The 27,771-nt window shown below is 37.6% G+C and overlaps 1 protein-coding gene across 1 annotated transcript; it reads left to right on the top strand.

Annotated features, from left to right (window-relative positions):
• The first annotated feature begins 19,605 nt into the window (after positions 1-19,605).
• On the top strand, positions 19,606-24,265 carry lye (lymphocyte antigen-6, epidermis). The gene is made up of 3 exons (XM_079589879.1): positions 19,606-19,858; positions 21,720-21,830; positions 23,444-24,265. The coding sequence occupies exons 1-3, from the start codon at positions 19,804-19,806 to the stop codon at positions 23,656-23,658; spliced, it is 381 nt and encodes a 126-aa protein (XP_079446005.1). The 5' UTR covers positions 19,606-19,803; the 3' UTR covers positions 23,659-24,265.
• Positions 24,266-27,771: the final 3,506 nt, after the last annotated feature.

The following is a 27,771-nucleotide window of genomic DNA, read 5'->3' as shown; positions in this document are numbered from 1 at the left end:
ACGCCGCTCGTATTGCTTCATATGAGACCGCTTCAGCTCTGGCTTTGCGACCGAGTCCCGAGGTGGGCATGGCATCATGGCACACTCCGAGTACCAGTTACTCCGACCTGCCATCAGACCTTTACCCCGTGGACGAACCTCAGCTTTCTACGGGCCGGAGTGCCCTTACAACGAGTTTCCAGGCATGTTGTTGTCTCAACAGATGCGTCCACCACAGGCTGGGGCGCCATGTGCAATGGACATGCTGCCGTGGGCTCCTGGACAGGACCCCAGCGCCTTTGGCATGTCAATTGCCTCGAGTTGTTGGCTGTACGTCTCACTCTGCACCGCTTCCATGCGCTGCTCAAGAACCAGCACGTACTAGTCCAATCAGACAATACCACGACAGTAGCGTACATAAACCGACAAGGTGGTCTACACTCCCGCCGTATGTCGCAACTCGCCCGCCACCTCCTCTAATGGAGTCAGAAGCATCTGAGGTCACTTCTAGCCATTTATATCCCGGGAGACCTAAACTGTGCAGCCGACGAGCTCTCATGGCTTCAGCCTCTCTCTGGAGAATGGATACTCCATCCCCAGTCGGTTCAGCTGATTTGGGATCAGTTCGGGGATGCACAGGTAGACCTGTTTGCCTCCCAAGACTCGTCCCATTGCGACCTGTTTTATTCCCTGACCTAGGGCACGCTCGGCACGGATGCACTGGCGCACAGTCTGGCACCCTATGGCACCCTCGTCCCGATCTTTGGAACCTCCACGTGTGGCTCCTGGAGGGGACAGGGTAGGTTTGAGTACCCTACCACCAGCGGTGGTAGCTACCATCACTTCTGCTAGAGCATCGTCCATGTTTCCTTCCTGCAAGATGGGTTTGAGCGAAAGCTGTCTCCCTCCACCCTGAAAGTGTATGTTGCCTCTACGCCGCACATCATGACGCAGTTGAGGGTAAGTCCGTGGGAAAGCACGACCTGATCATCAGGTTCCCCAGTGGAGCGAGTAGACTGAATCCTCCTCGCCCTCCTCTCGTTCCCTCTTGGGACCTCTCAGTGCTGTTAACTGCCCTGCAGAGTGCTTTGAGCCTCTGCAATCAGTGGAGCTTAAGTTCCTGTCAATTAAAGGAACACTCCGACTTTTTGGGACTTTAGCCTATTCAACGTATCCCCCAGAGTTAGATAAGTCCACACATACCTTTTTCATCTCCGTGCGTGCTATAAGTCTGGTTGACGCACCCACCGCTAGCCTAGCTTAGCACAAAGACTGGATGTAAATGGTTGCAGCTAGCATACTAATCCAAATAAGTGAGAACTATATTCTCTGAAGGCGAAGCACTGATACTTGGGCGGAGTGATAACCGCAGCACCTGAGACGCGCCGTGGTGAGGAGCAGAGAGTTCGTTCAGAGCGCGTCTTAGGTGCTGCGGTTATCACTCCGCCCAAGTAGCAGTGCTTCGCCTTCAGAGAATATAGTTCCCAGTATTTATACGGTTAAAATATGTCTGTGTCTCTCATGTGACTTTGTTTTTTGTACACTCTGTGACTATACAAATCACAACATGTAAATAGGAAAATGTTTGCGTTATTTTGTCACTTATTTGGATTAGTATGCTCCATGGGCGTAGGTTTAGGGGGGGACGCTAGGTACTAGTCCCAATCAATATTTTATAATGACAAAATTGTCCCCACCAATATTTACTCCTTTTTCCTGCATAGAGAATTGCGCCGCTGTGATATTACATGCGCTTCCTGAGGGCTGAGGCACACGCGCGCGGTCTCTTGCTCTCTCTCCCTCTCTGCCATGCACGTACTACGTGGTTTGGAGCACAGTCTCTGTCTCGCGGGCGCGCTCGCTCTAGATTCCGTGAGATTTTAACTAATTCGCGGCCATCAGTGAGCCGCTATCAATATGCGGGAGACTCCCGGGATGTCTGTATTTCTATACTGAAATAATATCGGCATTATAATTATTGATTTTCATTAGGCAATTTTTTTGGTGCCCCCTCAGCTCTTGGTGCCCTATACGCACAGCGCGTGATGTGTGTGATGGGAGTGGTGGCGCTGAGCATACATTTAATAAAATTAGGGGGAAATGCCCTTCATAAAGGTAAAACATTTTTATTCTGATAAGATTGTTTTCCAACAGTGACGTAATGAAACATTGACCATTTAAGTTTGAAGAGAGTAAAGCCTCGTAGGCTATTAAAGAAATGTAATTTTGCCAAAAGAAGAACTTTTATTTTAAATAAATGTTATTTTTAAATCACCCTACTACAGTGTGACATTTTACCATATTATCATGCTTAACACTGATCATTTTAATAATTGTAATGTGATGATCAGATATCTAAATCAGAGAATATCATAGGTTTGGCCGGGTGGATTATTTATTTTTAACAGCAGATTCTGGTGACTCAAAGTGCACCAGATTAATGAATTTATCTTTAAAATGTACAAAATTTTCTTACGGGTGGGCATGCCCCCAGACCCAGGTACCGAGGTCCACCCACAAAAGTACTGTGGAAAACACAGTAGGCAATATGTTGGTATATGAAAAATACAAGTTAAATTTTCTTTTTAATAAAATACATCATCAGAATTTTACCAACTCCGCCTAGTTTTGAGCCAGGAAAAAAACCCTGCTGCAGCTATTGGATCGATTCCGACGGCCAGGACGAAGGAACGGCGTCATTAGATTGGCTGAAAAAATAAGGGGGTGCTGAGACCAAACCTACGCCCTTGCTGCAACCATTTACATCCAGTCTTTGTGCTAAGCTAGGCTAGCGGTGGGTGCGTCAAACAGACTTATAGCACGCACGGAGATGAAAAAGGTATGTATGGACTTATCTAACTCTGGGGGATAAGGTGAATAGGCTAAAGTCCCAAAAAGTCAGAGTGTTCCTTTAAGACAGCGCTCCTGGTTGCATTGGCCTCCATTAAGAGGGTAAGGGACCTGCAGGCATTTCCCGTTGATGAAGCGTGCCGAATTAGGGCTGGCCTATTCTCACGTGATCCTGAGACCCCGGCCTGGATATGTGCCCAAGGTTCCTACCACTCCCTTTCGAGATCAGGTGGTGAACCTGCAAGCGCTGCCCTTGGAGGAGGCAGACCCAGCCTTGACACTGCTCTGTCCAGTACACGCCCTCCGTGCTTATGTAGACAGAACGCAGTGTTTCAGGACCTCAAACCAGCTCTTTGTCTGTTAAGTGGGAAGCTGAAGGGAAAGGCTCTCTCCAAGCAAAGGTTTTTTCTAACTGAATAGTGAACACCATTGCTTTGGCTTACCAGCAGCAAGGTCGACCATGCCCAGAGGTGGGTAGAGTATCCAAAAACTGTACTCAAGTAAAAGTACAAGTACTTATAGAAATATTTACTCAAAGTAAAAGTAAAAGTAACAATCTTAATAGTTACTTGAGTGAGAGTAAAAAAGTATCCAATGAGAAAACTACTCAAGTAGCTAGTTACTAGTTACTTGGGATCATAGCCCTATATATATGACATTGATATATATATATATATATATATAATATATATATATATATATATATATATATATATATATATATATATATATATAAAACATGATATTATTTAGATATTTTTTATTTAAATGACTATTATTATCAGATAGTTAGATAATTAGATCTTTGCCACAAAAACAGAAGAGACAAGCATTATTTCTGCCATCTGTAGCCCGAAAATCATTGCCTGTCCTTTGGTTTGTATAATAGTAACTTATACAACTACAGTTGGATTATTAGACAATATCGAAATATAGTGAATCTACATAGTTTTGCATTTAAAGGCATGTAAATGGAACATTGACACAGAGAAGAAAGAGTTAAAACTCTTCACATGTGCTCGCGCATTCGTTTTCAAGTTGAGTTCGAATGCACGCGACTGCAATACACACACATTACCGCGGGATGGCGGGTGTTCATTTCATACTGTATGTGGACAACGGTAGCTTATTTATTGTATAAAGTAATGTATATGTCCAAAAAAACGGGTAATGTCATACTTTGAAGTAGTGCTATCATATCGTAATAATCTGTTTGGTTGTAAAATGTATTAGCCTACCTGAATGAAATTAAATCGAATATCGTCAGGATATATCGTCCTCAGCATACGAAGATGTTCAAATAATAGAGATCTTCATCGCTGGCAAAAATGATGCATTTGCAGATTTGCTTTCACTTGACTGTAGGCTACTGTAGTAGGTCCACAGCCACTTAATCAACGCTCTTGATGTTCTTAAATCTTCCTGTTACGAGTGTGAATTGAAAGCGCTTCAGACGATTCAGTGCGTGCAGGAATCTGAACAGATCATACAAACTGATTCGCGAACCGATTTAGACATCTGGCAACTTGTTTGATGAAGTCTTTGAACAGAATCGACTCAAAAGAGTGATTCATTTGTGAATTGAGCATCGCTCATGCCCAGAAAAAAGATACAGCGCGCTTGGAACAAACTACGCATTTAACAACACGTATTGCATTCAAATAAAGTAACGAGAGGAACGTCGCTCAACGTAACGAAGTAAAAGTACCGTTTTTTTTATTAGAAATGTACTCGAGTAAAAGTAAAAGTACCCACATTTAAATCTACTCTTAAAAGTACAATTTTCCCCAAAAAATACTCAAGTAAATGTAACGAAGTAAATGTACTTCGTTACTACCCACCTCTGACCATGCCCCCTTAGTGTGAAGGCCCACTCCACCCGGAGTGTGGCTTCCTCTTGGGCTCTAGTGCACGGCGCCTCGCTAGTGCAGCCTGGGTGACACCCAACACATTCGCAAGATTCTACAATCTCCGAGTGGAGCCAGTGTCCTCTCATGTACTCGCTTCAACCAGCCGGTACTAGGATCTGCTCAGGTGTCTTCGCTTGCTCGCCATTCCACTCCACGGACTGGATATGTGCAATACTCTCCTCAGGTGAGCCTCCCTGAGAAGCCCTAAGTTCCTCCAGCACTGTTGACGTCAACCCCTGAGTTATGCCACCGGCAGCTCTCGCAATTGGCTATGGATGACCCACACATGTGTATTGTTCACTGTAAGCCTCTCTGAGCATGTGTCTTTCCCTTGGCAAGCCACCTTGCCACCCCTGGGGTTGAAACATTCCACCCTGCGGGCTGGACACCCCAGTGTTTTTCCATATGCAGCCCCCTCCCAGGTCATATATGTATTCTGTATTCTTGCTTAAAGACCACAGAGAGCACACACACAAGACATGTTGAGACTATGATGTCAAAAGTACCAACTTCAGTACCAACTTCGGTACTGAAATTTTAAAAATGTGACGCTTTGAGGGCTTTTGAGTGGAATCATAAACACCTCTAATTGGCCATTGTGTTCCTGTGCTTATCGGATATATCTATGATTGGCTACAATGATCAATGCACAGGAGAATTTGAGACCACACGGAAATGTTTGAAAGTTTTTTTAAAGCGGGAGCGGGAGCATTTGAAAGCACAAGCAGGTGTCTATCAGCTATTTTGTGTCTAAATAAACACAAAATGAAAGTAAAGTAAACACACACATAATAAAACATAAACAAAACACAACGTAAAATCCAGGCCTGGTCCTCTCTCATACTTCACTGTTAGCTCCTCATTTTATGCTTCAATTGCTCCATAAGAGATACGAGACCGGTGCGTCGTGCATGTGGCGCTCATCAGTAATCAGTGTCACACCACCGGTCTCGCGCCGTTCTCTCACGGCCCTCTGCCTCGTTCTGCTCGCCACAATGTATATTTACGCATCAGAGGTGTTTACGATTCCGCTCAACAGCGCTCAAAACATCACTTTTTTTTTCATTTCAGTACTGACATGGTACCGACGTCTATACTTTTGACAATACTAGTTGAGACTGAATAGACGATTCGATTGCACCCTTTTTAATTTTCCGGAAAAAATACTTTTTCAAACTCCTACTAGGCCGTTACTCCAATTTTCACGAAAATTTAACCAGATCATCGTCAGACCATGCCGACAAAAAAGTAATGGAATACATGTTGATTTGTCAATTTTGTCTTGATGGACAAAACTGTTTTCGTATACCACATCAACAAATTTGATGGCATGATGCCAAAACAACTCTGAGGATGTAATGCTTTAGTATAGACACCAAACTTTGCATGTGTCATTGTCACTTTACTCTGACCACACCACATCAATTTGGTCCGCCTGTTGGTCGGAAGTGATAAACCATTAAATCATATTACTAGTCACCGTGTTTATGATTTTTTCAGCCATTTTGCCTAAAATCATCTTAATATGTCTTTAATTGCTTTTTGTTGCAGTTGGTCTGATACTCCCAGCCATGCTGGTATGACTTATTGTACCTTCTTTGTGTTTGGCCCCTTAATTGTTATTTGCAGCTATATTGTATTCAAGTCAATTCAAGTGACCTTTATTTATATAGCACTTTTTACAATACAGATTGTATCAAAGCAGCTTCACAGTGATAATACAGCAAAGTTTGTGTCTAGAAGGACATTATCCATCGTCCACCTTAAGGCAGATCAATAATATTGTTGAATAATAAATGTCCCCAACTAAGCAAGCCAAAATCCAAGGCCTAAAAAAATCTGATGACCTAAATTATGCAGCCTAAATTAAATTATAGAAGTCTATAATGTGTTTTGTGTATGCTAAGCCAAAGAGATGTGTTTTTAGTCTAGATTTGAACTGACAGAGTGTGTCTGCTTCCCAGACAATATTAGGAAGATTGTTCCAAAGTTTTGGTGCTAAATAGGAAAAGGATCTACCGCCAGCAGTCGATTTTGATATTCTAGGTACAGTGTTGGGAACGTTACTTAAAAAAAGTAATTAGTTATAGTTACTCACTACTTGTTCCAAAAAGTAAGTTAGTAAAGTTAGTAACTGAATTACTCTATAATAAAAGCAACTCGTTACCAGGGAAAGTAACTATTTGCCTTACTGTTAAAAAAAAAAGTTGCTATAATCCAAAGAATTTGGAAAATTTTCTTCTTAGATGGTCAAACTGTGCAGCCTCATTTTGATTACAGCTTTGAACAGAACTATATACAATCTCAGGGCTGTTTTATTTTACATTATTTCTTACAAAGGAACTGCCGGTGTCAAATAATGTTCTGGCATTTGAGTAAGGAGCCAAAATTTTTTTTAAATGTTTTTCAGTCGCAACATGAGCTAGATCACCGTGGTGAGCTCTTACTTCACATTTGCAATATTTGCATAACGCTTTTCTATCAACATTTGGAACACTTCGAATCCACTCCTTTAATCCTTTCTCTGTCTCCCATTCTTTGTGATACTTCTCTCCATACTTTTCCCCATTTACCTGACATTTTAGAATGCTGCTTGTTCATCCACGGACAACCGAACCGACGCTTCTACAACGCTCTCATGTGAGTGACGTGATGGTGCTTGATTTGTGATGTTGAGTCAAAAGCACATGTGATGCGCTTACTCGCGTCTCGCGAGCAGCAGCGGTTGTTGCCAAGTATTAATTCCCGGGATCAACACCCACTAATAAAACAAAGGTTCCCTTTTCATTTAATCTTTGTCAACAATTTTGTTTTATAAATTTTTTTGCGGCCGCAGTACATTATAAATGTAGCCCAAAAAAACGCAACCCGCGACTCCGTAATTTTTCACGCAACTCCTTTTTTAAAATAGCCCAATTGTGCGGGACAACCACTACCCTGGCGCGCGTGCTGGCATCTGTGTAAAAACACTGGCTCTGATTGGCTACCATGAAACATGACTCTGCCTTAGCCAATCATAATCCCTTACCTCGTTATTAACCCACCTCCTCACTAGCTGTGAGCCAGGGGTGCGTTCGGAATCGGATTACACAGTTTATTCAATCAATGCATATAATGCACCGCATTTAACGTCCAGTAACGTTAACGGCGTTGTAACGACGGGAAAAGTAATTAGTTAGATTACCCCGTTAGTGAAAAAATAACGTCGTTACCTAACGCCGTTCTTTTAAACGACGTTATTCCAAACACTGTCTAGGTATTACCAACTGGATGGAATTTTAAGATCGCAATAGACGTGAAGGACAATAATGCGTTAAGAGCTCGCTCTAGTACTGGGGAGCTAAACCATTTAGTGCTTTGTAAGTGATCAGCATTATTTTAAAATGTATACGATGTTTAATAGGGAGCCAATGCAGTGTTGTCAGAACCGGGCTAATATGGTAATACTTCCTGGTTCTGGTAAGAACTCTAGCTGCTGCGTTTTGGACCAGCTGCAGTTTGTTTATTATGTGTGAAGGGCAACCACCCATAATAGTATTACAATAATCTAGCCTTGATGTTATGAACTTATTAACTAATTGTTCTGCATTTTTCACTGAGAGCATATGACGCTATTTAGATATATTTTTAAGATAAAAAATGCGGTTTTACAGATGCTAGACACATGACTTTCAAATGAAAGGTTGGTATCAAAGAGCACACCCAGGTTCCTAACCGACAAGGAAGACTTGACAGAGCAGCCAAATGTTAGACAGTATTCTAGATTAATAATAGATATCACTATGAAACTTCCTCAGTTGACTACTTACACAAGTTCATAAAAAAAATGTATTACAAGTTTTTGAAATTTGTATGTTTAATTATGCAAATTATGCATTATCTCATTAAATATGCACAATTTTGCATATATTTTCGGTAGATAGATCTGAACAAATGATAAAGCCAGGTGCAAAATTCTTTTTTCATTTTGATTACACACAAGATGAAAAAAGATGTTCAGAGGGATTTCAGGATATATGCTTTCATTACCTAGGAAATCAAAATATACTGTCCATAGCCTTAAAAAATAGATTTTCGCCATATTTTTTTTTATTGAAATGTCACATAAATCAGGCCAGGAATGATTTATTAACAAATCCCTCTGAAAATATCTTCAGAATACTGCTAAGTGTATAACTGGAGAGTTTGGTGTACATAGGTGCTACATAGGCTGAGATGTTTCTACTGGAGGATGAAAAATAACTCATTTTGAGAAAAAGGCATTTAAAGATTTGTAATGTAAAAAATCATACTTTTTTAGTGGAAACTATTTACTGACACACTATCTTATCAAATCATTAGCAACAACAATACAAACCACCTAAATCACATCAAAACTTATAAACACAGCATTTATGGCCCTCAACTGAGCAGAAAAACAGTCAAAAACACACATCTAAATGTCAGAGCACGTCACGTGATGCATCTGAACGAATCACAATGTCAGAAATTGACATCAGCCAATGAGATTTCGCTTTTAGAGTTAAATGCCCATTGTACTTTCACGATTGGTTGCTGATTAAAAGGAATTGACCATATTTGGATCTGACAACATTGTAAAGGAGAGAGAGCGCTTTCCAGACGTGTGTGTGATTAAAGGAAGCAGACAGAGATCGCGGAGCAGCGCGTTGATTTAGAACGCCAACCTTTGTTGAATTTCTGAGAAATCTACAGACGCAAATAGACAAAGTGTAGTAAAATAAAGACCTAAATGTGCAATTTGTACTTTTTTTCACCACAAGTCTGAAAGTAGACATGTTATTGAAGACAAAAAGCCCAAAATCTTTTTGCTAGTTTGGAAGTTGCTAGTCATCCAGTTTTTTATATCAGCTATGCATTCCGTTCATTTTGTGAATTGGTAAGTTTCGTCAGGGTGTGAATAAATATAGAGCTGCTTATCATCAGCAAAACAGTAAAAACTAATGCCATGCTTCCTACTTATATCTCCTAAGGGTAGCATGTACAGAGTGAACAGCAGCGGTCCTAGTACTGAGCCTTGTGGTACACCATACTGAACTTGTGATCGATAAGACATCTCTTACTTTACTGCTACAAACTGATAACGGACAGATACGTATGATTTAAACCATGCTAATGCATTTCCACTAATGCCAACATATTTTTTAAAGTCTATTTAAAAGAATGTTGTGGTCGATAGTGTCAAATGCAGCACTAAGATCCAGTAACACTAATAGAGAGAGATACAACCACGAACGGATAATAAGAGCAAATAATTTGTGACTCTAATGAGAGTTGTCTCCGTACTATTGTACGGTCTAAATCCTGATTGAAAATCCTTGCAGATATAATTTATTTCTAAAAAGGAACATTGTTGTGAAGATACTGCCTCTTCTAGTATCGTTGACAGAAAATTTAGATTCAAGATCGGCCTGTAATACTAATTAACTAATTCTGTAGGATCAAGTTGTGTTTTTTTTAACAAGCGGTTTAATCATAGCCAGCTTAAAACGTTTTGGTACGTATCCTAATGACAAAGATGAATTAATGATATTAAGAAGAGGGTATATGACCTCTGGAAGCATCTCTTTCAGTAGCATAGTCGGGTCTAGCATGCATGTTGTCGATTTAGATGATTTAACAAGTTTAGAAAAAGGTTCCTCTCCTATAGTAATGAATGAATCAAAATTTTCTTTAGGGAGACTACAATGCACGTCCTGATGCGATACTGTAGTAGATGGTTGCATAGTTATAATTTTCTCCCTGATATTATCAATCTTATAAGTGAAGAAGTTCATAAAGTTATTACTGCTGTGCTGCTTGAAAACTTCTGGGCTTGAAGCTTTATTTATCGGTAGTTTAGCCACTGTTTCAAATAAATACCTAGGGTTTTGTTTATTTTCTTCTAATAGGCTTGAAAAATAAACAGATCTGGCATCTAGGTTAGGTTACTTTATTGGTACCCGTAGGTACATTTACATTTACATTTACATTTAGTCATTTAGCAGACGCCTTTATCCAAAGCGACTTACAACTGAGGACTACAACAAGCGAGTCATCGTGAAGAAGCAAAAATAACGCAAGAAGTGCTCAAAATACAAAGTTCTGGCATTGCTCAGAGTAGCATAAGCCAAAACAAGGGAGGGTAAAGGAGAGGATTTTTTGGTAACGCTTTAGATTACAGCCCGGAAAGTACTGCGTAATTACAATGAAATTACAGTGTAACTTTCGGTAATTACAGTGTACCTATAAAGTACTTATGTGTAAGTATAGGGGAACAATATGTAAAGTCTTGGGAATAAAGGGGTAACAACCAGGAAAATACTGCGTAATTAAAACTAAATTACAGTGTAACTTTCGGTAATTACAGTGTAGGCCTACCTATAAAGTACGTACGTGTAAGTATATAGGTGAACAATGTAAAGTTTTGGAATAAAGGGGTAACAACCAGGAGAAAAAAAATGTTTAGGCAAATTATTTATACTGTAAGTATTTTAGAACTACGGGGTACTTATACTATAATACAATCTTACTTTTGGGAGCAATTTAGCGAGTAGGCTACATACACTGCACCTTTTTGTAATAATAGTGTATACAAATACATAAAGGCTTTTTTCAAATTACGGGGTAGCCTATATATCAGTGCATTTATAAAGGCTAATTTGTTTTTATTGCAAAGGTGCACTGATTAAGTTGTTTCAAGGCAAGTAAAACTATTGCAACTTTTTTTTTTTTTTTAATGCTGGGGAAATATAGGCTACTCTTTTCATGTAGTTACAGGGTAAGTATGACATTGCGGGCTGTAAATTAAAGTGGTGCTTCTTACCCTCTTGTTTCATGTAGTTACAGGGTAAGTATGACATTGCGGGCCGTAAATTAAAGTGGTGCTTCTTACCCTCTTGTTTCATGTAGTTACAGGGTAAGTACAATAAAAACACATGTAAACACACAATCTGATATCACTTGGAAAACTTTATTTGAAAAACAACTTATTTTAAAACGGATTTACAACACTTTGTTTCTCTTGCTTGGTTTCCTCCTCCTCTTGTACCTCTTCTTCTTTTTCTTTCTTTCCACTGATAAATCTTAAGAAGGAATCCGTCTCTTGCTATTCTGTATTATGTGTTAAAAGAAAATACAGTACAGAAATGTCCTCACCATTTACTCATCTTTTACCCTCATGTCATCCGAGATGTATATGAATTTCCTTCTTCAGATTAACACAATTTTTTTTTTTTGAAAAATATATAATCTCTGTGAATGCATAATGCAAGCTCATGTGTTCCTAAAAGTTGACATCAAACAGCACATACAGCAATAACTACAGTAATCCATACGACCCCAATGGATGAATCAATGTCTTCTGAAGTGAGACATTAAGTGTTTGTAAGAAAAATACCAAATATTTAAACATTTTAAAGACTATCGCTTCCGTTCCGACCAACTGTCACTTGCGCGTGCATGAGAGGGTTGAGTTCACGCTTGACACGCGTGACGTAAGCGCGCCGAGAAACCGAATGTCGATTTTTTTATTTTTTTATTTTTTTATTAATGCTCACAACAAAATACAAACAATAACACATAATAATAATGAAAAACAAACAATACAGAAGAACAGAGATGGCAGTTTTCGCGCGAGTTTCACATCTAACTCCCGCGAGAACGTAATGAACGCGTGAAGCTTCACCAAACACGAAGCCAAGCCGACTCTCATGCACTCGCTGGACGCTGGTGACAGTTGGTCGGTAGTGAAAAGATGAGTAAATTACGAGAACATTTCTGGGTGTACTGTATTTTCTTTTAATACATAATACAGAATAGCAAAAGACTCCTTCTTAAGATTAGGCTAATCAGTGGAATGATAGAAAAAGAAGAAGAGGAACAAGAGGAGGAGGAGGAAGTAGGAAGCCATGCAAAAACGTATACTTTCTGTCAGGACTTTAGTATTTGAAATGAAAAGTTGATTTTAAAAAAGGAATAAAGAATAATAAGTGTAATATGTTGTAAATCTTTTTTGAAATAAGTTGTTTTTCAAATAAAGTTTTCCAAGTGATATCAGATTGTGTGTTTACATGTTTTTATTGTACTTACCCTGTAACTACATGAAACAAGAGGGTAAGAAGCACCACTTTAATTTACGGCCCGCAATGTCATACTTACCCTGTAACTACATGAAACAAGAGGGTAAGAAGCACCACTTTAATTTACGGCCCGCAATGTCATACTTACCCTGTAACTACAAGAATCAAGAGTATATTTCCTCAGCATTTAAAAAAAAAAAAAAGTTGCAATAGTTTTACTTGCCTTGAAACAACTTAATCAGTGCACCTTTGCAATAAAAACAAATTAGCCTTTATAAATGCACTGATATATAGGCTACCCCGTAATTTGAAAAAAGCCTTTATGTATTTGTATACACTATTATTACAAAAAGGTGCAGTGTATGTAGCCTACTCGCTAAATTGCTCCCAAAAGTAAGATTGTATTATAGTATAAGTACCCCGTAGTTCTAAAATACTTACAGTATAAATAATTTGCCTAAATAAATTTTTTTTTTTCCTGGTTGTTACCTCTTTATTCCAAAACTTTACATTGTTCACCTATATACTTACACGTACGTACTTTATAGGTACACTGTAATTACCGAAAGTTACACTGTAATTTAGTTTTAATTACGCAGTATTTTCCTGGTTGTTACCCCTTTATTCCCAAGACTTTACATATTGTTCCCCTATACTTACACATAAGTACTTTATAGGTACACTGTAATTACCGAAAGTTACACTGTAATTTCATTGTAATTACGCAGTACTTTCCGGGCTGTAATCTAAAGCGTTACCGATTTTTTTTATTAATTTTTTTTTTTTAGGTAAACTGGTTTTACAGTATAAGAGGCAGAACATCCTTAAGACATAACATGCAACGCACAAAACATTAAAACATAAAAACAGGTAATACAAATTAAGTAAAAAACAAGTAACTGAGAAGTGTGCCTAACCAAAGTGCTTATACATTTTGTGCAAATCATTTTATAGTTTGTTTAACAGACTAAATCAGACTAACTCTTTTACGGCCTCTCTATATGCAATCGAGCTCTCCTTCCATGAAATGCGAAATACCTCTCGTTTTGTTTTCTTCCAGTTGCGCTCCATTTTTCTGGCTGCTCTCTTAAGGGCCTGAGTGTGCTCGTTGTGCCACGGCGTTGGACTATGTTCTTTAATCTTCTTTAAGCGCAGCGGAGCAACTGTGTCTAAAGTACTGGAAAAGAGAGAGTTAAAAATGTATGTCACAATATAAAGTTCTTCTAAGTTATCTGGGATGTTTAGATGATGAAACTGATCAGAAAGATTATTAATAAAGCAATCTTTAGTGGCAGAAGTGATAGGTCTAACATATTTGTAACATGGAGTCGGCTTTGCAGCTTCAAGTTTACACGAGACTAGATAATGATCTGAGATGTCATCGCTCTGCTGCAGAATTTCAACAGCATCAACATTTATTCTGTGTGATAGTATTAGATCTAGAGTATGATTACGACAATGAGTAGGTCCTGACACGCGTTGTCTAACTACAATAGAATTCAGAATATCTTTAAATGCCAATCCCAATGCATCTTTTTCGTTATCTACATGTATACTAAAATCACCAACAATTATGACTTTATCTGCAGCCAGTACTAACTCTGATAGAACAGACACAGTCTCTATATTATGATATCTAGGTGAAAGAGTCTCTATGTGGTGGGATTTATCTGACCATGGTGATGTGAGACAGCTAGCAGACGGTCGGTTCAGCCATATTCCTCTTCTTTTCACCGCCCAGAGGCTCTTCTTCAGCTTGACGCAGAGAAAGCCTTCGGTCGTGGTTCAGTCTGCAGGATTGATAATGACTAAAGAAACATTATCAGCAAGATACATTTTTTGTATATATTACCACCCACTGCTATACTAACAACAGAAATAAGCACAGTTATAATAGCAAAATATTAGCTAACAAGCAAAACTTGTTATAATTGAGAAGGTTTAATAAGAGTATTTGGTTTTGGTTACACTTGAATTTGTTGCAAATTAGATGTATAAAATTCTATAAAACACAGTTAATTGTACCCAGCGTATAAGTAGAATGTTACATGAGAGATATAAAGCGAGATAATTTGCGAGAGAGCGAGAAAGTGTAGAGAGAAAGAGAGATGGAAGTTAGAGCTCAGGAGAAAGAGGGTAACACTTTATTTCAATAGTCCACTTTAGACATTCTACTAACTATAAGTAACTTTGCAACTACATGTCAACTAACTGTCATTAGAGTATTAGTAGACTGTCTGCTTAATATTTGCAACACTTTATTTTGTTGGTCCCAGACATTCTACTGACTATAAGTAACTTGGTAACTAAGTCAACTTATTCTCCTATCCCGAACTTTAACACCTAACCATAACCTAAAAGTCTACTGACAGTCTATACACTCTATTAATACTCTAATGACAGTTGACATGTAGTTGAAAAGTTACTTATAGTTAGTAGAATGTCTAAAGTGGACTATCGAAATAAAGTGTAACCAGAAAGGGCAAAGCCCCAAAGAAGAGCGGTTTGCATGGGGAGATGAGCGGTTTGCATGGGGCGGTTTGCATTCAGAAGTGGGTCAAGTGAAGGATGATTAACACCTGTATCTAATTTCAGTAATTGGCGGAGAGACAGAATAAAAGTAGCCCACGGACCTGGGAAAGACCCAAAGAACATGTTTTATGTTGTTTAAAGGACTTTGTTAAGCTGAATGCGCAGGAGCGCTATTTTGGTTTATTTAGCCAGATAGATATAGACTCTGGAAACTCACTGACCTGACTTCTTTGTCCTTTTTATTTGTGAACATTGTTACATTCTCATTTAAATGGGATCCAATTCCATTTGTACTTTACCAACTATCGTAAATTCGGTGCCTATTTTTTTGTACAAATGCACAGTGCTTGCATTTATTGTGCATTTAAATAAAGATACAAAATTACATATCAATTTGTGACTTATTGTGATCTCACATAGCAATAGTCTATACATTTGAGAGACATGTTCTAAAGTGTGACGCATATAACAAATACAAGCAAGGAAAGTTTTAACGCTGCCTTAATCGCCTCCACATTTAACCATTTTGTATTAACTGTTCATTAACTTCTCGCTTATCTACTATTCGCCGTTCACAATCTGCTGAAGCTCCTTTGGCACCTGTACCTTTTCAGCGCTCATTTGACTTGTGTCTGGTACTGAGGCAAAATTGGCGTGCTGAAACGTCTACCGTGTGTTGTGGTCATAAAGAGGCAGTTCTACGTCCAAAAAAAAAGCAAGAACAAAGAGACAGAAATAGCTATTGTGACCTCTGGCCACCCCCTAGCTCCGCCCCTGGCCGGAACTCCCATTTTTTTGTGAATTCTGTTTAAACCAGTTAGAGACAGTTTGATAATTATTAATTACAAAAAGTAATATGGAACCCACAAAAAAAAAGAAGATTTTATTCAGTTTTATTTTCCTGGACTTTTGACCTTCCATAGTTACTTATTGTTTAATTGATTTGATTCACCTGCTCCTTGTTTACCTCTTAACCCTCTATTGCATATAGCGTTGCCATAAGGCAACAATTACTTCATCTTAATTTTCTAAAAAGCTGTGATATGTTTTTACAGTTAGTTGTGAAAAGGGGGCTTTTACTTTTAAGGAAATACAATTTATGAGGTCACATGACCAGGATATCCTGTTTGCCAGTCCTTTTTGATCATGGACATTGACATGCAAACATCATTGTCTGGGGCTCCCAAAGATTCCCTTTTATTCAGAATTTTGGAACATTTTCATCAAATAAAAATTTTTTAATCACTATCTGGGTTAAGAAAACTTTCATTTTTTAACATTAAATTCAGTTTTGATTTTATACGTTTTTCATAATATGCTAAAATACATTTGTTGCCATATGGCAACTATATGCAAATATGGAAACTTCCTGGTGCATTCAACCTAATGGAGTCCCATTGACTTAGCATTAAACTACTCTGAGACTATGTTTACAACTTTTGCTTATATTTTAAAGGTAAAAACATTATATTTTTTTATATTTTGTGATTTAAGCTATTTTGTAGGTTATCTGTAACATATCCCATTTTCTCCATAAAAGATGCATCCAAGCTACTTCTGTGGGAGAGGGAAAGAGAATAGGGCAGAAATAGCTGTTCTTCTAGAGCAGAGTGAGGATGAGCTGGTGGACAGTGGTGAAGACAACGAGGTTGATGTAAACCTGGATAAGAGCAGGGGTAGCTCAGAATCAGAGTCAGACACAGACACAGAGCCAAAGGAAGCAGGTAGAAGTACTAGATAGTTCATCCTCAGGAGTATGTGCATGGTTGTGTGAATGTATGGAGTTGTTGTTATCTAAAATGCAAATTTGTGTTGTTAGTGTCAACAGATGAAGCAATGAGGAATGACATACTAGAGTTCCATAAGGCGAAAAACCACATTGTATTCCACATGCTTGACATGACCCTGGTAGATCGTGGCTGCTTTACAGAAGAGACCGCCAGTCCCAGATGCCAGAAATTGCCCATCTCCCCCTGTTGGACTTCAAAATCCAAGTGGCCTCATGCATGTGCATGGAGAGCAAGGTGAGCAACAAGAGGAAGGGGAGACCTTCACAAGCTGTTGTGGTGGGGAAAAATAAAAGAGGGCCCGAAAGCTTTGTCCCGCCAGATCCTGTCCGCAGAGACCGCACAGACCACTGGCCCTTGCATGCATCTGAGAAGGGCAGATGCAAAATGGCAGGATTATTATAACCTTTATTTTACCAGGAAGAAAACTCACTGAGATTAAAATCTCTTTTTCGGGAGTGTCCTGGCCAAGATAGGCAGCTAAGTTTACATAGACAATTTACATCAAAATTTACAACACACAAACAAATCTCATTACATAAATAAAAATTAAAATATATATATAAAATGCATCTGGTTACAAACATTTACACACAACCAATTTACTCTGATGATTATCCAATAAATATTTAAATTGACCACAAGATACTAAATCTTTTAACTTCATCTCAGTCTGGAGAAGATTCCAATCCGATGCTGCGGCATATTTAAAAGAGGTTTTACCCATCTCGGTTCTGGCAACAGGCACACACAAGGATGCAAGGGCATTGTGAGAAGCAAGTGCTCCAAGTGTGCAGTTTTCCTCTGCTTCACTGCAGAGAGGAACTGGTTTGTTGACTTTCAAAAGCCATGAAGAGAATGAAATGAAATGAAACCGCAAAAAAATGACTGAATGAAATGAAACGAATGAATAGTGTTCAGTGAGACAGGTTCCAGGTTCCTGGTTCCTGGTTATTATTACCAGACATTTCAGAAAACTGTTGAAATTATATAATGTTTTTACTGTATAAATGTTTGTTTAAACATTTCACCATGAGATGGATTTGTTGAGTCTTGTTTTAAATAAAATTAGTTTTTTGAAAAAACATTTGATTTTATGGTACTTTCCACGATTGCATATTGTTGCCATAGGGCATATTGTTGCCCTTTAAACTTTTTCTCTTATATATCTGTTATTTAGCTCATTTTAAGTAATAAAAACATGCAAAACATTTTTTTCCATGTCTAAGTAATATTTCATGCAATAGAGGGTTAAGTTACTCAATGTTTAGTTGGCTGTTTTTTCCCTGCGTTTTGTATTCTCCTGTGTGTCTTTATTTTGTCTGAACTGTTAAATAAATGTTACTGCTGCGCATAGATCCTGCCTCTACTCTCTTTGCAACCTTCATGCGTGACACATAGATAATAACAATTGAGATTTAATTGATGTTGTGACCACTAAACTAGTCAATGACCCCAGTATCCATTTCAGAAATCTGGTCACCTCAGTGTGTGTGTATGTGTGTGAGAGAGGTCCATGGTAAACCCACATTGTTGGAACCAAATGTCCCCACAAGGATAGTACTTTTTGTCGGTATCCATTAGGAAAACAGCTTATAAATCATACAATGATGTTGTGTTTAAAAAGAAAAATGCAGAATGTTTTCTGTAAAGGTAGGTTGGGGGGGGGGGGGGGGGGGGGATATACAGTTTGTACAGTTTAAAAAGTATTATGTCTATGAAAGGTTTCCATAAAACATGGAAACTCAAAGTGTGTCCCTATAGTTAAAAAAAATATAATAAAATGTTTTTGAAATACTTTTGTTTTTGTGTGTGCTAAGTATACTACAAATACATTTACATACTTATGTGCTTAACAAAAAAAAACCCTGCAATTTTACTTTTGGCATACTAAAATGTTATAGGCTACTTAAGGTATGCTAAATTGGAACAACTAATTTTGCACTTAATGCACTTTAATTGTGCAGAAGCTGAGGTCCAACTAAGGAGATGCATAAGTGTTTTTGTTTGTGCTAAACTGTGCAACTATTGCAAGTATACAGAGATCAAATAATCCTTATTGATAATAAAAACACGTTTTAGGTGCAATTTAAGAAATGTGCATTGTGCAACATAGAAATACTCCAAATAAAGTTTAATTATAGTTTTATATAAGTAAGTAGCCTAATGACATGTCAATAAATATGTTAATGGATTTGAAGTTGGCCATATACTTATGAAGTATGAAATAAATGTATTTGAAATAGATTTGGTAAAGGCTTTTTGTGTGTGTGTGTGTGTGTGTGTGTGTGTGTGTGTGTGTGTGTGTGTGTGTGTGTGTGTGTGTGTGTGTGTGTGTGTTTGTGTGTGTGTGTGTGTGTGTGTGTGTGTGTGTGTGTGTGTGTGTGTGTGTGTGTGTGTGTGTGTGTGTGTGTGTGTGTGTGTGTGTTTCAGTCATCTCTCAACTCCCCAAACCAGAATTTTCTGCTCATTCTTCACATTCAAATGCTTCTTTTCACATGCTCATTCCTTTGTCAAAAACTCCACCCTCATTATCATGACCATATATCTAGACGTGTTCAAACAAGCCGTCTAGTCTGCTGCTGTCCAAAGACCCTCAGAAGAAACATCTAAAGATCATCTCTCCTTTTAGAATTCAGTTTGCTCTCTGCTCTTCGCATCGTCAGCATGATGAACAGAATTGTGCTTGGAGTCATTGCAGTGATTGGATTCTTCACTCTAAGTGAGTCTACATAGAAATAGGTCATTATGATTGGGCCTTGGTCTTTTTTTTAATTAGATGCAGGTATAGGGGGGAAATTAAACAATCCATCAGGTTAACAATTTGTAAAAAAAAAAAAATAATATATATATATATTTGAATTTATATTACATTGGTCAATTAATGTCTTTAAACTCAATTGATAGACTAACAGTCAAAAGTTTTGGATCGGTACGATTTTTAATGTTTTTAAAAGAAAAGGCTTCATTTATTTGATTAAAGCTAAAATAAAACAATACTATTGTTAAATATCATGACAATTTAAAATAACCGTTTTCAATTTAAATATATTTTTTAATATAATTGAATTCTATTTAATTTAAGAATAAATCAGAATTTTCTGAATCTGAATTTTCAAATTTCAAAGAACAGCATTTATCTAAAATATAGTTTTTTTTTTCAAAAGCTTTCTATTTCAAATAAATGCTGTTGAACTTTCTATTAATCAAAGAATCCTGAAATAAAAATGTAAATAACTGTTTTCAACATTGATAATAATGAGAAATGTTTCTTGAGCATTAAATCATCATATTAGAATGATTTGTGAAGAATCATGTGACACTGAAGACTAGAGATGATCCTGAAAATTCGGCTTTGATCAAAAGAATAAATTACACCTTATTATATATTCACATAATTGTAATAATAATAATAATTCTCTTTTTTTTTTCTTTTTTTTTTTTTTAAATAAATGCAGCCTTGGTAGGTTGACATTACAAATCTTACCGATCCAAAACTTTTGACTGGTGTAGCTTAATATGGATTATTTAAATAGTGACTGGTAACTAAACGACCTCTGGGTAACCAGCAACACACAACTCTTTATGTGTAGGCAATTCTATATGAATAACACAGCTTAATTATACAAATAAAAAAATATTAGATCATTAAACATTGCTTGTTTTATGCAAATTTAATTTCATTTGATTTATTTTAATTTGATTTATTTTTTTGTCTGCAAAGTGACGCAGTACGTGATCTGCCCTTGTGGCAATTACAGTATGTGGGGCAGAAAAAAAAAGTTTGCCTATATCATCCATAGACCTTAAATGGCTTATCATTTGAAACATGTAAGTAGTAGGCTATATCAGCTTTACTTGGTCACTCGTTTTAAAGTTCACCCTAGATAAATGTACACTATTATTAGACGCATCTTAGTGTGGAAGCTGAAGTATTACTGCATGACATGGAGGCACCGGCGCGATCACTTGCATTTTCCCTGACAACAGCAAAACAACTTAAAATACTCCATAATTTTTGGTCATACAGATGAGAGTAATATATCAACTGTAAAGGGTCTACTTTTATTTGTAGAAACTCACAATAACAGAAAACTTAATGTCTTTGTAAAATAAACAAAACAAACAGGATACGCTTCGCTGTCCGTGAACTGGACTGCGTCTCAAAAATGAATTGAAACTTCGCAGCTTAGGCTACTTGCCTCACACACATGAGATACATATCTAGGCCTGTAAAAAGCTTGGAATGTCTATACTCTCTGCTCAATCCATATGAAAGGTGCATTTCATGGATTCATATGGCGGCAAGCTTTATGCAAGTGCTTGAGCGCGGAATAGGCTACATATTAAAGCTCATTATGGTTTAGTATTCTTCTCAGTATATATTTAAGTAATAAAATTCATATAAACATGCAATTAGTTTAATAATGGCTTAATTCAACGACTACTAGTTGACTAGAAAAATCTTTAGTCTGTGGCAGAGCTGTTACATAAAACATTAAAACATTATTATTATTAATGTAGGGATGTGTCAGAAAGTTTAAGAATGTTCATCTCATTGCATATTCTCTGTGTTTCTCCAGCTGAAGCCCTGACCTGTAATTCGTGTCAAGTGGGCGTTCTGGGAAAATGTTTGTTTAGTTCCAAAGTGGACTGCACTGTCAACCAGACCAGCTGCTTCACTGCAAAAGCAGGTCAGACAACACAGACACACAAACACACACACACACACACACATACACACACACACACACACACACACACACACACACACACACACACACACACAAACACACACACACACTCACGCACGCACGCATGTGCGCACTCATGAACACTGCACGCTATTAATCATTAATTAAGCATTAGTAAACAGTTAATTCATCATTTATAAAGCATTCATATACATTAATAAGCAGTTTATAAACACAGCTAAATGCTTTATTCTTGATTTATAAGCATATATAATGTTTTAGTATTTTAATAATTGTATTGTCATACTTTATTAATGATCAATTTATAATTTCTAAATGAAGTACAGCATTATTTACAAACCAGTTATTAGGGAGTTGTCAGTGGTTCATAAGATCACTTAGAAATTCTAAGTAAATGTAGTAAATTCAGGTAGTTATAAAGCATTTAGTAGTGGTCAGTTAACTATTTTTGTAAGCTCATCTAAAGTGAGGACTATTTATGCCTTGTAAAGCATTTACAAAGGAGATTTAAAAGGCTCATTTGTCTTCTAAACTGAAAAAAACACACAACACAACACAACACAGTGATACAGAACATAGAAATATTAACAGCCTTTAAATCTCCTTTGTAAATGCTTTACAAGGCATAAATAGTCCTCACTTTAGATGAGCTCACAACAATAGTTAACTGACCACTACTAAATGCTTTATATACCTGAATAAATCATGAATTACAGTAGAAATACATGTTAATAAAGCATTTACTACACACTAAGTAACTATTACTATATGTCTGAATAATAAGATGTATGGATGTATATTTAAATAGTTTATTAATCATTTACTTACACTTTCTAAGTGATCTTATGAACCTCTGACTCCTAAATACTGGTGTGTAAATAATGCTATACTTCATTTAGAAATTATAAATTGATCATTAATGAAGTATGAAAATACAATTATTAAACACATTATAGATGTGCTTTTAAATCAAGAATAAAGCATTTATAGCTGTATTTATAAACTGCTTATTAATGTCTATTAAGGTTTTATAGATGATGAACTGTTTACTAATGCTTAACTAATGATTAATAATGTGCAGTTATTATAAAGTGTTACCCATTACTCTTTTGTATAGCTAAGGACCACTTCAAATGCCCTCATATGTCAGCGTTCATTATATTTGCAACAATTTGCTGGACATTCCACAGAATTGTCTTTTTTTATAAAGACTACCCCTTCCTGTAAAATGAAACAAAAAACACTGTATATATTTGTCAATTTTAATTGTTAATCGTTTGTACCTTTAAAGAGACAAAGGCAGTTTTTTTTAAATAGATTTATAAAACTAAAAAAAAAAAGAAAAAAGAAGAAGGCACATGTTCAACTATTTTACATAAGCCAGGACTTTAAAATATGTAACACATTGTTGTAAGTTAAAGTACAATTCTTTGGTTGATTTTTGCAAGTTTTTCTGTTGTTGTTGTAGTAGTAGTAGTAGTAGTAAAATAATAATAAGAATAATAAGAATAACTAGTAATAATTTACATTAAAACAAAAGTCATATCCTGACATGTTTCTTCTGGTGTTCTCTATGGGATATTACTTTACAGAGTTCAATGTGACTGGTTTTCTGAGCCTGTCCACAAGTGGCTGCACATCTGACTGCAACACCACCACTGGAACCATCTTGGGTGCGGGATACACAGTCAACAAATTCTGCTGTGCTACAGATACGTGCAATGGAGCAAGTTCTGTCCAGCTGTCCATGGCTGGGGCTCTCAGTGCCGCCCTATTGGCCTCCATCTGGAGCGGTTACATGCTGTAGATGTAACACCTCCTTGTCTGTACCACATTATGTTCACAATAACTCCTTACTCCAGAATCAATATAAATGTAATTTAGAATGCATAGATCCCATAACTTTCTGTAACTTTAATTGTTGTTTAACTCTCTTTACTTGTGATGCAGTTATTTTATGATGATTTTATTAACCTTTACATACACTGTAAAACATTACTCAATGAACATTTTCAACACATTATTCTGAATAATGCTTTTGTAATTTTAATGAAACCTGCATGCACTCTTTGGAATGAGGTGATAACATATTTGAGCTGAATGATTTTGAATGATTATTTTTCCATGTGATTTACCAAGTGGTTCAACCTTAATGTTATGAAGCTTAGAGAATACCTTTTGTGCGCAATAAAAACAAATGAACGACTTTATTCAACAATCTCTTCTCTTCCACGTCATTCTCCTATGCTGTTGACGTAGTGTAAACAGTGCAGCGCTTACAGGTTCTACACTGTAAAATGTAACTGGTGATCTCTTACTAATAAAATTAAGTTATTTTGATTAAGTTTGTTGACCTTAACTTAAGTAACAACAACTTTTTTGCACAGAAAGTTATTAAACTTTTAAAAAGATTCAATTATCCTCTACTTAAAATAGTATTATGTAATTTTCGAGTGGTCATGCGCAGTTCTAGCTGTAGGTGGAGTCAATTGAGTGGATAAGCACATGGAAAGGTGAGTTGGTCGCTTGTTTGTCGGTTTTTATTTTATTTCTGAATTGCTTAATATATAATATATTAATTATATATAGATATATTCTATTTCACTTTTGTGAATAAAATCATTATTCCCACATTGAAAATATTATTTTAATTATCTGTGGAATTGTGGAATTTAATTGTCTGTGGAATATAGATGAGTTACAGAGACATAAAAAAATAATAATGTTATTTTAAAATCATTAGCAGAGATTCATTAAATTACACCAAAATGTCTAACCACTTTATTCATTCAAGTGAATCAGAGGCATTGGTCTGATTTAATCCATTATGGGCGGATTTTATGGAATTACATTTGTGCCAATAAACATGTACGTAACTTTTCAAGAAACTAATGAAAATATCAAATAAAATGTCTTTCCCAGACAGCAACATAGTGTATGACCCAGATCCGGGCCACATCTGTTTCTATGGATTCAACGCTTACCAGATGTGGGACAGATCTGGGCTGACACTATGAGTGTCAGAGTGTAAATAAGTTTCATAAGAAAATGTTAGGTAATGCAGGTTCCAAAGATTAGATGGCAAATATTAAAGTTAAGACACTCACACACAGATATATAACACATATTTTAAAACGTTTTTTGTATAAAATGTATATTTATTTGCAACAGTTATGTTAACAGCAATAATAAGATATTTTTGGTAATAACAGCTATTCAGCTGATGGGCACCGTGCTGCGTTGTCATGGGAACATCCCAGGTGTAAATAATGAGGAAACTACGTTGTCTTTCGTTGCTCCCTTAATCAAGTGCGTTCCAAACGACTATGGCACACAAGTGCCCAGCTCACTCCAAAGTCCCCACTTCAAGGGCTCTGCCATCTGCCCTTCAAATGGAGTAGGGCATAGGGATGCTCACTAGCAATAAGCACATCCCAGCAGAGTTCGTCACTTATTGTGGTCCCCGAAACATTTCCGTTGTGGTCTGTGCCATTTGCAGCGCGTTTCTGTAATTTGTTGTGTTGTGAACTTTTCTGTATCTGGTTTGTCTTTTGAGTATTTAGACCACACGTGTTGTGAAACTCATGAAGATGTTTTCTTAATTTGCCGGTGTTTTTCTATTTGCATGTGTTTTCTTCAGTTGCAAGGCGTTGAGCTCTCTTGGCAACCGTTTTATTCTCCTCTTTCTTTCGCTGATCTGTACTGTACTGCCAAATGGCAAAAATCCCTTGTGGGGGTGGGGCTAGCAATGGTGTGTTTTCATTGGCTACTGAGTTTTTGATTGATAGCTTCTTGACCTTGAAGTGAAGACAGTGTTGTGTTTACATGTATGGACGTGAGATTCTGTAAGCTCGGCTTCTTATTTAATTTTAGTGATATAAAGATAGGAGTTTTTCTATTATTTTACCTGTATTTATCTGCTGCTACACTACATTGTTGAGATGATTTCTTATGAATAGCACAGATGAATTATATCATCATCATTACCATCTACGTTATCAGGATATTGTATACTCGTGGTAACCCAGCATTTTTTAAGTAAAAAAAAAAAATCAATAATGATAAGTAAGCTGTTTCAATATTCTATGTGTGTTATATTCAAGAAAGAAACAGGCTCGCATGTAATTCCGAACTCTCCACTTTACTTCCTGATTCCTCCCGCAATCTCACCCACATGAGGCATGTTGTTCCAATTTCATCACAGTCCTTCTCAGACTCTCCTGGGTCAGTGTGTTCAACGGTATCTGTATTTGCTTCATCTTTTCCGAGCTCGTTCACTTCCTGAACCTCATCACCAGGTTCTTTGTTCATTCTCAGATGTTTTTTGTTCATTCTCAGATGTTTTCTGTTCCTTCTCAGGATTTGTCCACTTTCCATCTTAATTTTGTACGATCTTTGTTCCACTGGTCTTATCACCGTTGCCTCTGGCCACCATTGTGTCTGTCCTGTCAGCGGCTGAACTCTCACTTTGTCCCTGCAGTGCAGCTCTTTGAGGTCTTTGGCTGCAAAGATCGACTGTTCGGACGTTCTTGCTTACTGCTCCGTGCTTTGCTCTATCGCTTTTATATTTTTATATTTTATCTCCTTTTATCACCTAATTTTAACTTCAGCAAATCAGCACAGTGCTCAAACGCTTGGATGGAAAAAGCAGAATTATTTTATTCGACCAGCCTCCCACTGATTCCGAAGAAGAGAAAACACAACTGCCTACATTCATAAGGATAAGAGAAAATGCCTCTTCTGGAATCTACTTGCTGCACTAACTGCCACAGACTTTTACAAAGGATTGCCGTTCTTGAAACAAAGTTACTTGCGGGAAAACCTAACCAGACGGAACACACAACAGAGCTCCGTCATGGACGCCCTCAGCATATAGCCAGTGAGACCCATGAATCTAGTGCTCCTCGACAGGCCATACTGAGTGTAGATCGACTTACAAATCGATGGCACAAACAGGGAGCGAGACCCAAAGGCACTCGAGACATCAGATTGTCACGAGTATCACATATTGCTGCAGTAGCATCCTCTACCCCAGATACGGCTCTGACAAGGATTGCAAACACTGGTCTCCTACCACCGCCTATACACCTTGAGAACAGATTTGTAGAATCCCCAAATTTGATGAATGTGATCGAACACAGACTGAATAAGCCAGTAGCTAACACTGATGCTAACTGGCGCTCAAGGTCGAGCAGCGGCACTCAGCTCAGAGCGCAGCCGAGCCCAGGACTCTGATAGTGGGTGACTCCATAATCAGAAACATTAGTAGCAGGTGTAGCAGTATTAATTAATACGTAATGTGTATCTGGCGTACTTTTGGCCAATCCTCATGTGAGGCTCCATCCTATAAATATCGCGAGTAGTCCTTCTAACGCGTTCTCTTGCTCGTCAGTGACGGAAGTTGTGTTGTGCTTCCGGGTCGCTCTCTCCGGTGCTCTGCTGTGCTGACAGGTAGGGTAGTGGCTTCGTTGTCTCCACACCAATATATTGTTCTTATCTGCAGTGATGGTTATTATGTGTTGGACGCTCATAGATCTCCGTTTCGGGGCCCAGTTTTCCATCTCGTCAGTCAGCACATTCAATAAACGCTACTGCATTATCGGTGACGTCGGCACGCGTCGAGCTGTCTCCCTCGGGTGTAAATGAATGCCGCTTGATCGGTATGTATGCCATGATGTGTGATTATTCCTTTCATTTTTAATTAGGGTTAATGGTAATATTTGTGTGTAAACAACAGGAATGAGGCCGGTGTAACTGGAGATCGTCGCCAGCAACACTGTTGATTCGCTAGCTGCTGTTTTGCCTTCACGGCTGTTTTGCAGACACTGTTTTGCCTTCACGGCTGTTTTGCAGACACCGTTTGTTTCTTGTACGGTTGTCTTTAAGACACTTATTTTGCCCTGTACGGCTGTCTTTCCTG

The sequence above is a fragment of the Phoxinus phoxinus genome (genome assembly GCF_949152265.1).
Source record: "Phoxinus phoxinus genome assembly, chromosome: 19".
Classification (NCBI taxonomy): Eukaryota; Metazoa; Chordata; class Actinopteri; order Cypriniformes; family Leuciscidae; genus Phoxinus; species Phoxinus phoxinus.
The sequence above is the reverse complement of the archived record's forward strand: the minus strand, read 5'-3'. Positions and strand labels throughout refer to the sequence as shown.

Bases quoted from the DNA above. Each gene is read 5' to 3' on its own strand.
- lye (XM_079589879.1), top strand. From the start codon at position 19,804: ATGATGAACAGAATTGTGCTTGGAGTCATTGCAGTGATTGGATTCTTC. The intron at 19,859-21,719 runs GTGAGTCTACAT...GTGTTTCTCCAG, and splicing joins GATTGGATTCTTCACTCTAA to CTGAAGCCCTGACCTGTAAT. The intron at 21,831-23,443 runs GTCAGACAACAC...ATTACTTTACAG, and splicing joins CTGCTTCACTGCAAAAGCAG to AGTTCAATGTGACTGGTTTT.